Genomic DNA, 12,678 nt, shown 5'->3' with positions numbered 1-12,678 from the left:
TTTTCAACGCGGTTTTCGAATGATAGATATGGTCATATGTCTGTAGTTGATGCACACACAGTATACCCCATGGACGATATATATGTTGGAGTAGCAGTAAGTTGCCTATCTGTAAATTCAGATGAAGATGAGTCCCACAGGACACTCCAATGATACCAACAAATAGACATAGAAAGATTAATCCATAATTATATTCTAAATGCATTCAAGAGTATACGCGGACTCCGTCGAGCCAAGACCGAATCTCAAGGCGGAGCGGTGTTTATGAAAGTGGTCCGAGCGTCGCCAATTGACACCTTGCGCGTTGACAAGCAACACCGTCGTTACCACCCACTCACTCGTCAATTCCCCCAGACTCACCAGAGTCAGCCGAAACCTTTCACCATGCGATTCTCAACAAGCACTATTCTGGTCACCGCGCTAGGGTGGATCACCGCCGCGACCGCACACACCATCCAGCTCAAGTCTCATTCACGAGAATGCTTCCACGAGACACTGCACCGCGACGATGTCATGACTGTTACTTTCCAGGTTGGAGATCGGGAGTTTGGAGGGAGCGGAAACCTCGAGGTTGATTTCTGGGTATGAAATATCCCGGTCCGGGTCTTGGTGTTGGGTGATTTAGTTGTCACTCGGGAATCTCCGTCTGCTCCGATGGTGGTGCTGGCATGGGGTATCGGATTCAGAAACCGAGAGTCTACATCTTTTGAGACCAGCCCAGCTGATACATCGGGATGGAGGAAGATTCAAATTGAGAACGCAAATGCTAATACTCGGTCGCCGCAGGTCGAGGATCCCCTGAGAAACCGCCAGTACTTCAAGCAATCCGTTTCTTCGGACGACTACTCCTTCACCGCAATGGCTGATGGTAAATACAACTACTGCTTCAGCAACGAGGGCTGGACCTCCAACTCCAAGGAGGTCTCCTTCAACGTCCACGGAATTGTCTATGTGCCCGAAAGCGAGATGGCGCAGGATCCCCTCGAGGTCGAAGGTAAGCGCGGCGAAGAAGAACAACTCACGGAATAATTTTGAGACTGATCATCTGGCACTATCTAGTTCGCAAACTTAGCGAGGCTTTGTCGCAGGTCAAGGATGAGCAGTCGTACATTGTTGTGCGTGAGCGAGTACACCGCAATACTGCAGAGAGCACCAACGGCCGCGTGAAGTGGTGGAGTATGTTCCAGCTTATGGTGGTTATTGGCGAGGGTGTATTCCAGGTGTGGTGGCTCAAGAGATTCTTCGAGGTACGTGGGTTGATTTGATGGAGATAGAGATAAGATACTAATGATCAATATGCAGGTCAAGCGGGTGGTCTGAGCCATAATTCCATATTTACCCTCTTCCCTTGATCAAAAACATGTCCCTTCTCCTGTTATGTATCGACGAGCGGCAGTGGATCTTGGTGTTCCTGGGCCAGTTCGTTATGAGCGCGATTTACTATAAAATCATCACGTTTACATGCCACGGTGTCATGCATCAAGTCTATATAATATAAATCTGTAACACAGTGACCCCAGACCATCATGCCATTGTGGGACTTGTATACTTGCGTAGTGGAGGCAGTGACAAAAGTACATATGTGCCCAAAAGGAAGTACACGAATTCCAATTCATAATGTCGTATGTTTCACTTGCAAATCGAATAGGAATTTCTTTACTCCGTATATTTCTTACGATTATTTTACCTTGACGGGTTAACCCCGCCAATTTAGAGGCAAAGTACGTTTACCGTTCCAATGCAAGGGGAGGAAATCTGACTATTGAGGAAAAAGGACATATCACAAGAACCTTACATGGCATTCTATAGGAATATGGACAACTCCGAAGAAAACTCCAGCTTCCCCTTGAATAATCCCAGCGATCCGCTCTTCCGTATTTGCTGGGGTCGACAGTCATGTTCAAGTTGCCTGCATGGCGATGCTGCCTGCAGCTGGTGTGCTATAGTAGGTCATACATATCGTCTTGTCCTTTTCTTTTTATAGTCAATTTCCTCCCTTCTTCCTGTTTATTTGCATTCTATATGCGCAACTCCTACCCACCGTATTCGTTTCACATCCTCCCTTGCATCCCTAGAATGGGGAGAGGGGTTTCAAGGCGACACCTACCACGGGCCTCCATTATTGCTTTTGCTTTGACTTGATCAACACGATATGACGCATGATATTCTACTCCGTGCTGGAGGGAGCTGACTATTGATTCTTATGTTCTAGTCTTCGACCTGTGTTCCTAATACATCGCGGGTTCCAATATTTGCGCCTTTCGGCTCAGCAAATATCTGCCCCCTTGGCTCCAAGGAGAAGTGGGAGTTAAGAGCTACGCCGTTTGGATGCAATGCTAGTACCTTGACTGTTCTGTCGGTAATGGGTACTGCGCTTGTGACGGTGGCGTTGGGCGCGGTAGGGGTTGGATTGGTGTGGCTTGTGCGCAGGACCCGATGGCGTTGGAAGGAGGCAGAGTATGAGCAGTCTGACGAGGAAGGGGAGTGGTCTTCTAGGTGGCGCTGGAGATCGGGGCCTGTGTCCTTTTTTAGGTTCTTTCCTCAATGGAAGGGGACAGAGAGTCGGACTGAGATCGAGGACGGAGAAGAAGCGGAGACAAGGCCGCTGTTGCAGTAGAGATGGTAAGTGATGATTGCTATATTTATGTCTATAAGCTCAACATGAAATGGATTCAAAGTCGTGGAGATTCATGCTAAATACAAGCTCGTCATGTGTTGCTATATAAATTGCTATACAGAGCAAGCCGTACAGTTGATCATCTCACGTACAACTAAAGCAATCTCCTCCGCAGTTTGCTTCTTTCTTGGAATTAAATGTCCCGCTCCATGATCGAACAGATCAGCGGTGTCTGGATCGCACATGTTGTATAATGCCATCGACCCATCAAGGAACGGATCCGATGCACCGACAACATGGCAGGTGGGAATAGTAATGGGTTCTTCATTATAGTCGTCAGCTGTAACAACCTTGCCAGACACCGGGTGCACGGGTGGCCATCCGCTGAAAAGTATCGCGCATTTAAGTCGAGGTATCCGGCCAAGTTCTCTTTCTCTTCTTTGCTCCTCAAGAATAAGCGATGCGGCAATTTGGGCGCCCTCAGAGAAGCCAATCACACCATCAATATCGCCTTCGCTGTCAAGAATGCCAACTAGACGGTCCATGACCTCGGTGATGCATGAGAATGTGGGATCACCGGCTGCTTGTGTGGCGGCTTTCATTGCCTCTTCTGGTGTGTTTCTTTTCGGGAAGTCACTCATGTTTGTATGCCCCAGGGCTGGTCCATCGACCTTGATAAAGGTATAGTTGGGTGGTGGACCGAAGAAACCAGCAAATTCTGGGGGAACATGCACCTCGGTGGTTCCCTGTGTGTAGAGAAAGCTGGCATTTCCATTGGACGCGAGGGCATCACAAAACGGGCCTAGACCGATTAATATCTTCTTCGAGCGTTCACCACATCAACTGCTTACCTAGCTGGGTTTTGAGAGCCTGTATCGAAGTCAACTAAATGATTCCATTTCACGTGATTGCTTGACATACCGTGGCACTGCAATAGCCTCCTGGGAGACATAGGAACTTCATTGTGATGATCTGGGAATATCTTCGGAGAAAAGCGAGATGCTAAAATACCACTCGGAGTGTTCTATAAAGGCACTTTCGATGCGAGGAGGCGGCCCCAAATTATGCCATCAGGAATCTGCCAGGGTCGGAGTTTTCCCCCTGTGGTGGAATGTACGGTATACGCACCCTCGCCTTAGCAAGGGCATCCGGCAAGCACTGTCCAAGCCATCGAGACATGGACAAGATCAGATCTATTGATCCTGATCTGCAATCATGTAAACCATCAATGAAAGACGGGTGGAGGTGACGTTTCATGCATGGAGCATCCCATTGATATGCCTGCGATTTGCTGGATTCGCCATCAAGGAACACGGCTCTGGAGGCATGGGGCTTCTCCCGACCTATCATTGCCCGATTCAAGGTTGAATCCCCTGTTTCGATTGGGACAACTACTAGACAGAGATCGGCACGCGCACGCTTGGATGGTCATGCAAGGGCGTTGTACTCTAGAGCCAACCGTCTTGACGCCCTTTTGTTTATGCTTTGCCTTTCAGGAAGTACTTGGATAAACCGATTGCCCGTTTCGAACGCTCCGTGATTGTACTGTTCTATACATTCTTTTCTTGCAAATCGATATTCGTTTCTTTGGACAATTGCTGGACATTGGTGGTGATCACACTACTAGGTACATAGTTCGACATTTTCAAACCAAACACTGAATCTATCAAAGATGCGTCTTCAACCGCCCTCCGGGACTGGAACACCAGTTGTCGAGAGTGCAAATGCCTCTTTGTACGAACAGCCTAACGATATCACCGATAATGCTACCGGCGATGTACCCAAGCGAACAGCCATCATCGGCATGTCCTGCCGCCTTCCAGGAGACGTTTCCACGGCCGAGGATTTCTGGGATCTCTGCTCACGAGGCCGAAGTGCCTGGTCGCCGATTCCGAAGAGCCGGTTCAACGCTGATTCCTTCTATCACCCTCATCCCGATCGACCAGGGTCCTTCAACCCAGTAGGAGCCCACTTCCTAAAAGAAGATGTTGGGCTATTCGATGCGCCCTTTTTCAACATTACACTCCAAGAAGCACGATCAATGGATCCGCAACAGCGCATTTTCCTCGAATGTGTGTACGAAGCGCTCGAGAACGCTGGAATCCCGACGCATGAGATCAGCGGCCAAAAGGTTGGAGTGTTTGCAGGTGCCTCATATCCCGACTATGAAATCAACAACACCAGAGATATCTCAGCTATTCCAATGTATGCTGCCACTGGAACGGCTATGTCATTGCAGGCGAATCGGATTTCGTATTATTTTGACTTGAACGGGCCTAGTGTTACGGTCGACACGGCTTGCTCTTCAAGTCTGTCTGCTCTCCATCTAGCTTCTCAGAGTATTCGGAATGGCGAATGTTCGATGGCCATTGTGGGAGGATGTCACCTGAATTTAACCCCCGAGGCTTTCATCTCGATGACACGTTCTAGGTAAGTGTACTTGGTAGTCCTGTCACACATAGGCTAACTAAATGACCCTAAAAGACTACTTGCCGACACTGGTCGCTCATATGCATTTGATCACCGCGGCACCGGCTTTGGACGAGGTGAAGGCGCCGGATGTATTATATTGAAATCACTCGAGGACGCTGAGGCTGCTGGGGACGCCATCCGGTCTGTAATTATTAACACGGGCCTCAACCAAGACGGTCGGACCAGGGGTATTGCAATGCCAAATGGCGAGGCACAGGAAGCGTTGATTCGTCAAGTTTATGAAGAGGCACGGATCGACCCGTCATTGACAGGATTTGTCGAGGCTCACGGCACAGGGACCAAAGTTGGTGATCCTCTCGAAGCCACTGCGTTGAATGCCGTCTTTGGAAAAGGACGGACTCCGCGTCAACCGTTGCTTGTTGGGTCCGTCAAATCGAACATTGGTCATACAGAAGGAACGAGTGGTATTGTTTCTGTGATTAAAACGGCACTGGCACTTGAAAGAGGCTTCGTACCCCCGAACTGCAATTTTGAGAAGGCGAATGATGAGATACCCATGGGGAAGTGGAATATGAAGGTGAGATCAGGTATTTCAAGTACCAACGAACTTTGCTAAACACCTATCTAGGTTCCGAAGAAGCTGACCCCATGGCCTCGCGGAAAACCATACGCAAGTGTAAACAACTTCGGCTTTGGCGGGACCAATGCCCATGTTATTATGCAGCGCGGGCCCCGACACGGAGGCGACCTTGCAGCAAACAACGACCCCCTCAAGCGCAAGTTGTATGTTATCTCTGCGTACGATAAACAGGCTGCTCTCCAGCTTGGAAAATCAATTGCAGCGTACCTAGACCTTTACCCGGTGGTGTTCAATGACAGCACTTTGGATAACATGGCTTATACACTGGGACAGCGACGGACATTTTTGCCATGGAGACTGGCAGCCTCTGCAACCCTTGGACAGGAGCTTACCGCATCGCTGTCTATAGACGCAGTCCCTGTTCGTTCTTCCAAAGAGCCTACTGTCGGCTTTGTGTTTACTGGACAAGGTGCGCAATGGCACGGTATGGGCAAGGAACTGCTGAGTACCTATCCTGTTTTCCAGCGGACTATGGAAGAAGTAGATAGTTGCTTGAAATCCCTCGGCGCTACGTTCTCAATTATAGGTACGTTTACAGTGAATTCCATACAGCGATATCATCCGACGCTAACATCCCACACAAAGATGAATTGCTCCTGACTGACCCCAACGCAAGCTCTATCTCTGCCGCATATATGAGCCAGCCTGCTTGTACCGCTGTGCAGCTAGCGTTGGTTGATTTGCTCTCATCATGGGGTATCCGCCCCAAGGCGGTGGTAGGTCACTCTAGTGGAGAAATCGCAGCAGCCTACGCGGCTGGAATTCTGAACCTTGAGGAATGTGTCCGTGTGGCATACTCTCGTGGTGTTGCAGCAAACCTGGTTGCAAATGACAAGTCTATCAACGGAGGTATGTTGGCGGTCGGAGCTAGCGCCTCAGATATCCAGCAAATTTTGGACGCCATGCGAGGGAACAAGGCCGGTATTGCCTGTGTGAACAGCGAGACAAGCGTGACTCTGTCAGGAGATGCGGATGTCATCGCCGATCTGCAAACTGCCTTGGACAAAGAAGGGATTTTCACACGACGACTGCAGGTCGAAGTCGCTTACCACTCTCACCATATGAAGACTGTATCGCATGAATATCGATGCCTGCTCGGCAAGATTGCGCCTCGGGACTCTGAGGTTCCATTCTACTCGACCGTTTACGGAAAATTGGTTCCAGGGAGCGCTTTAGATGGCAACTACTGGGTCGATAATCTGGTCTCCCGCGTGGAGTTTGTCGAGGGCCTGAAGAGCCTTGTGACCGATGAGCAGGCAAGTGCGCCAATTAACACATTGGTTGAAATCGGCCCTCACCCTGCCCTGCAAACACCCGTCAAAGACATTTCCCAGAAATACGCCCCAAATTCCAACGTGCAATACCTTCACACCTTGAAACGCAAGGTTGGTGATATCGAAGCCGTCCAAAACCTCGCTGGTTCGCTGTTCACGCAGGGCATGAATTTGGACTTCCAGGCTATCAACTTCCCGAACTCGAAGACAGCAACAAGGAAGCCAGCCGTAATGACAAATCTACCTAAATACCCGTGGAACCACTCAGAAAGATATTGGTTCAGCTCAAGACTAGGCGACAACCATTTCCATCGTCAATTCCCTCGGAGTGATATACTTGGCTCATTGTGCATAGAGAATGTCGACTTTGAGCCTCGATGGAGGAACATTATTCGTGCAGATGACCACCCTTGGATCCGTGAGCACAAGGTACACGACAGAAGTGTCTATCCAATGACTGGATTCTTGACCATGGCCATCGAGGCCATCTCGCAACATGCACAGATGCACCATGTTACTCCCGGAAAGGTCGATCTGCGCGATATCTTCATTAACCGCATCCTCACTATCCCGGAGAACTCGACCGTGGAGACAATGCTCAGCCTGAAGCCATCCCGAGCGGAAGCCCCTAGCAAATCAGTCCTCGGCTGGCACGAGTTCAAGGTTTTCTCATGGGCTGAGGGTCGCGGATGGGACCAACACTGCAATGGTTTCATCATGGTGCATGAAGCTAAGGATGTTAATCCTGTCGACGGGTCTCGGCAGCAGCTTCAGTCCACTGCACGTTTCACCCAACAAGCATTGAATATGCGCAACTCATGCAATGTGCTCGTGGACAGCAACGAACTCTACGAGAATATCACCAGTGGTGGTATCAGTTACGGTCCTCTCTTCCAAGGACTCGCCGACGTCTCTGTGAGTAGGAATCGTCAAGCAGTGGCTACCATCCGCATTCCAGACACGAAGGCAGCGATGCCCCACGGGCATGAGACATCCTGCATTGTGCACCCCGTTACACTTGATCTATGCTGTCAACTCATGTGGGTCCTTGGTGGTTTCGGCGAGCCTGGCCCACACATAACCCATGTGCCGTCCTATGTCAAGCAAGTGACCGTTTCCTTGTCTCAAGAACTTACTGCCGGCACTGTACTGCAGCTCTATGGCAACAAATCAGGATGTGAGTCGGTAAGCAATCCTGAGACCAACCACATATTCGCCACTGCTCCCAGCAACCCAGCGAATCTGCTCATTGAAATCAGTGGTATCAATTTGGTGCCAATATCCAACGATATCAAAGGGTCAAAAGACACTTCCCCTGATCAGATCTGCTACAAGATGCAATATGAGCCCTGTTTCGATTTCCTGTCCGCCCAAGATTATCGTCAGCTTCCTCGTCCCGAGACTGATGTGGCCCAAGGAATTGAAAGAATGCACCTACTGGAATCTGTGGCCGAGCACTACCTTGCACAGATGATCAGATCTGTGACTGAAGACGAGGTGTCGACTTTCGAGCCCCATCATCAGCAGTTCTACCGTTGGGCCCAGAACACTTGCCAAAAGGCGGGCAAGAAACCTCCCTTGCCCCTTGACGTTCTCGAACAGAACAGAACAGTCAACGGAGCAGGTGAGTTAACCTACAAAGTAGGAGAGTTACTTCCGCAAATTCTTAGGGGCAAGGTAGACGCCCTGACTGTCCTTCTGGAGGATGACGGAATCGGAAGACACTACAGCGACCTCGACGCTCTTCGTGAGGCTTATGCCAATGCCTCTGTCTGTATTGACAAGATGGCACATCAGAATCCTACCCTCAACATCATTGAAATCGGCGCGGGAACAGGCGGTGCCACATTGCCTATTTTGCAGAGTCTGGGCGGAGGCGAAGCAGGATCTACCCCTCGGTTTGGGCACTACACCTATACCGACATATCTCCAGGTTTCTTTGGAAAGGCCAAGACAAAGTTCGAGAACTGGGGACATCTCATGACATACCAGACACTAGATGTGTCGGCTGATCCCACTGCGCAAGGCTTCCATAATGGTACATATGACGTTGTTGTTGCTTGCAACGTGCTGCATGCTACTTCCGATATCAGCCAAACAATGGCAAACATCCGAGGCCTTTTGAAGCCTGGTGGCAAGGTCCTGCTCATTGAGGAAACTGTACCCAAGGCACGTCACTTCCCATTCGCGCTCCTCCCTGGATGGTGGCTGGCAAATGACAAATTCCGCAAGGACGGGCCCCTCCTCACTGTCGAAGGATGGAGAAAGGTCATGGAGGAGAATGACTTCTCTGGAATTGATTTGTGTGTCGAGGAGTACCCTGGAGCATCTTTCCAATCTGGTTGTCTCATGACATCCACCGCCAACATCCCACCAACTGGTCCTACAAACCCCGGCGATATTGTGATTCTCGGCATCAACTCAATCGGCACATTATCGTCCCTTGGCCTTGAATACGGCCTCAGAAAGATGACTGGAGTTGACCCCATCACTGCTACGGACCCTGATGATGTTGATGTCACCGGGAAATGGTGCATTTTCCTAGGGGGAATGGATCGCTCGATCCTATCGCACCTCACTGAGCAAAAATTCCAGACCCTGCAGCGTCTTCTGAGCCGGGCTCGAGGCCTATTGTGGGTTGTTCGTCACACTAAAACTGACCTAGAATCCCTAGGCGCGAACATGGCAATCGGACTCGCTCGCACCGTGAGATCGGAGACCGGCCTCCAATTCGCCACGCTTGACCTGGGAGAACGGGAGACCATGTCCGATGCTCTGGCTGTCAGACACATGCTCAAGGTATTCAACGGAGTCTTCTGCCAGAAATCTCAGCTGGCCCAGAATGACTGGGAGTTTGTTGTCCGAAATGGCAAAGTTTGTGTGCCTCGCCTGGTTGATAACAACGCATTGAACCTCAGTGTCCAGCAAGAGACACCAGATGCGCCTCCGCAGATGCAGCCTTTCAAACAAGATCGGGCTTTGCGACTTGCCGTCGGTCAGGGCAGGGGCCTCGATGAGCTATACTTCACAGACGATGTTTCCTGCAATGGACCTCTGCCCGAAGACCATATTGAGATTCAGGTCCACAGCACAGGTCTCAACTTCAGAGATGTCTTGATGGCCATGGGCCAGCTTCAAGGCGACAGGCTCGGACAGGAATGTAGTGGAGTTGTTACTCAAGTGGGAGCTGCGGTGTCTGACTTCAAGATTGGAGATCGAGTTTGTGCAATGGCACCAGGTTCATTGTCGACTTTCACTCGCTGCCCAGCCTCTGGGTCCTGGATCATTCCTGACAATATGCCATTTGAGATTGCAGCTTCGATTCCAGCTGTGTTCTGTACTGCATACTACTCTCTCATTGATCTGGGACGATTGTCTAGGGATGAGAGCGTCTTGATCCATGCTGCTGCGGGAGGTGTTGGTCAAGCGGCGATCATCATTGCTCAGAGCGTTGGAGCTAATATTTTCGCGACCGTTGGTAGTATCGAAAAGAAAAACTTCCTGATGGACACATACAAGCTGAAGGAAGAAAATATCTTCTTCAGTCGTGACATGTCATTTGCACAAGGTATCCAACAAGCCACTGGTGGCCAAGGTGTGGATGTCGCTCTTAACTCGCTTAGCGGTGATGCTTTGCAAGCTACCTTCGAATGTGTTGCGCCATTTGGTCGCTTCATTGAACTTGGCAAGCGAGATATTACCACAAATTCTCGATTGGAGATGGCTCACTTCAACAAGAACATATCCTTCGCATCTGTCGACTTGGGGATGGTCAGAGAGAAGCGTCCGCAATTGACCAGGCGGTTGCTGCGTGATGCGTTCAAGCTGTTCGTCGACACCAACGCCCAGTCAAGGTGGTCTGTTACCACTCTTCCGATCTCGGACGTTGAGATTGGATTCCGCGCCCTGCAGGGTGGACAAGTGATTGGCAAAATGGTTGTACAGGTTACGGATAACTCGATGGTCAAGGTATGTTTGCTCAAATCTACGACAGTCGCGTGTTTAGCGGATGATCGCTAACTCACTATACAGGTACATCCCGCTAGAAGGGATGACAATCTCCTCCGGCCAGATGCTTCATATGTTATCGTTGGTGGAACTGGCGGCATTGGTCTCGACATCGCCAGTTGGCTGCCAGAGAAGGGAGCCAAGAATCTCATCTTGGTTTCTCGAGGTGGTATTAAGACTGAAAAAGCAGAGCAAACTATCCGGGATCTTTCTCGCCAGGGTATCCATGTTGAAGTGTGTCGCTGCGATGTAGCAGATAAGCAGAGCGTTGAGCAAAATCTTGTTCCACTCCTCGCTCGTATGCCTCCCGCTCGTGGAGTTGTATACGGCGCTATGGTTCTCCGGGTAGGTTTATTAACACCAAACAACAAATCGCATCTCCGCTAACCCCTATATTAGGATACTCTCTTTGAAAAGCTTAGTTTCGCCGACTACCAGACCGTGATGATGCCCAGAGTCAACGGAATCTGGAACGTTCAACGATCATTAGTATCTACTAATGCTAGCGTGGATTTCTTCATCAGTCTTTCGTCCGCCGCTAGTTTCGTTGGTAATATGGGTCAATCCCCCTATGCCGCCAGTGGAACCTTCATGGCAGCGCTCGCCCATTACCCCGAGACAGCCAAGATGCGATGCTCGACAATTGATCTTCCCATTGTGCGCGGAGTCGGATACCTCTCCGATGACCAGAAGCGCGAGGCAATCTCCAAACAACTTGGCACCGAGTCCGTTGACTCAACAGACATCCGCGGTCTTGTGACTGCAGCAATCCGCAACGAGTTCGACCTTTCATGCGAGGGACACTGCGTGGTCGGGTTTGAAGCCGTCAAATCTACACCGGCTAGTGAACAGCCCTTCTGGGTAAACGATTCCAAACTGTCGCACCTATTGCGCCTCTCCACTCTCGCTGGCGCGGGTGCGTTGGCCGAGTCTGCACAGAATGGTACTGAAATCTCGCTGGCACTTGCTATCCGGCAATCGAAGACCCGTGAAGGGGCTGAGATCATCGTTGGAGCTGCTGTGCTCAACAAGATATCTAGCATTCTCATGCGTCCGATGGAAGACCTTGATCCTGCTGCGCCTATCTCCGTTTATGGTTTGGATTCGCTGGTTGCGATTGAGATCAGAAACTGGATTACCCGCGAGTTGGAAGCGAATTTGCAGATCTTGGAGATCTTGACTAGTGAATCTGTCCCGGCTCTTGCTGAGACCATTCTAAAGAAATCTGCTATACTTATTCCAGACCTCAAGGCTGAGTGGGGTCTCGATGTGGCTGAAGGCCGAACCGGCCAGGAATGATGTCCGGCGAGGTATTGATCTTTTGTTCTATTTGTAATGCCTTGTACTCTATAACCTTATTTTTCTGTTCATCTTATTTTGTTGGCATAAAGATTGAATTCCAAACTTTCTATTCTCTAAAGATGCTTGATTTCTTTACACTGTACAGCTCTAGTAATGATATTGTTAGCATGTACCGTTTTCCTTTATTCCTATAACAAACGTAGGGTCCAGCACCTCTGCTCTTGATCCCCAGCCTAAATTCTAAATTTCCACTCTCCATGCCCCAAGACAACACATATTATGGCGGAGAGTTGGATTTGGATATCTTGAGGCCCAAAATGGTAGTCACGTGTATAGTACTACTGTTCTTTCTTAGGCAACGACGCCGTTAGTTCTTTCTTTGCTACCACATCATTGAGGTTTTG

The 12,678-nt window shown here is 49.9% G+C and overlaps 3 protein-coding genes across 3 annotated transcripts; 2 read left to right on the top strand and 1 right to left on the bottom strand.

Moving 5' to 3' along the window:
- Positions 1–384: 384 nt before the first annotated feature.
- On the top strand, positions 385–1,320 carry PGRI_036230 (p24 family protein; the record flags this gene model as incomplete). Its single annotated transcript, XM_040791336.1, has 4 exons — positions 385–582; positions 787–994; positions 1,060–1,247; positions 1,303–1,320. The coding sequence occupies 4 exons, from the start codon at positions 385–387 to the stop codon at positions 1,318–1,320; spliced, it is 612 nt and encodes a 203-aa protein (XP_040645413.1).
- An 888-nt stretch (positions 1,321–2,208) lies between these two features.
- PGRI_036220 (Serine hydrolase FSH) lies at positions 2,209–3,580 on the bottom strand (the record flags this gene model as incomplete). The annotated part of the gene is made up of 4 exons (XM_040791335.1): positions 2,209–2,502; positions 2,770–3,419; positions 3,469–3,487; positions 3,539–3,580. 4 exons carry the CDS (start codon positions 3,578–3,580, stop codon positions 2,209–2,211), a joined length of 1,005 nt encoding a protein of 334 aa, XP_040645412.1.
- A 709-nt stretch (positions 3,581–4,289) lies between these two features.
- Positions 4,290–12,271, top strand: PGRI_036210 (type I polyketide synthase; the record flags this gene model as incomplete). Its single annotated transcript, XM_040791334.1, has 6 exons — positions 4,290–5,047; positions 5,102–5,627; positions 5,679–6,216; positions 6,276–10,933; positions 10,997–11,317; positions 11,372–12,271. The coding sequence occupies 6 exons, from the start codon at positions 4,290–4,292 to the stop codon at positions 12,269–12,271; spliced, it is 7,701 nt and encodes a 2,566-aa protein (XP_040645411.1).
- Positions 12,272–12,678: the final 407 nt, after the last annotated feature.

Source organism: Penicillium griseofulvum, assembly GCF_001561935.1.
Source record: "Penicillium griseofulvum strain PG3 chromosome Unknown contig_86, whole genome shotgun sequence".
NCBI lineage: Eukaryota > Fungi > Ascomycota > Eurotiomycetes > Eurotiales > Aspergillaceae > Penicillium > Penicillium griseofulvum.
The sequence above is the reverse complement of the archived record's forward strand: the minus strand, read 5'-3'. Positions and strand labels throughout refer to the sequence as shown.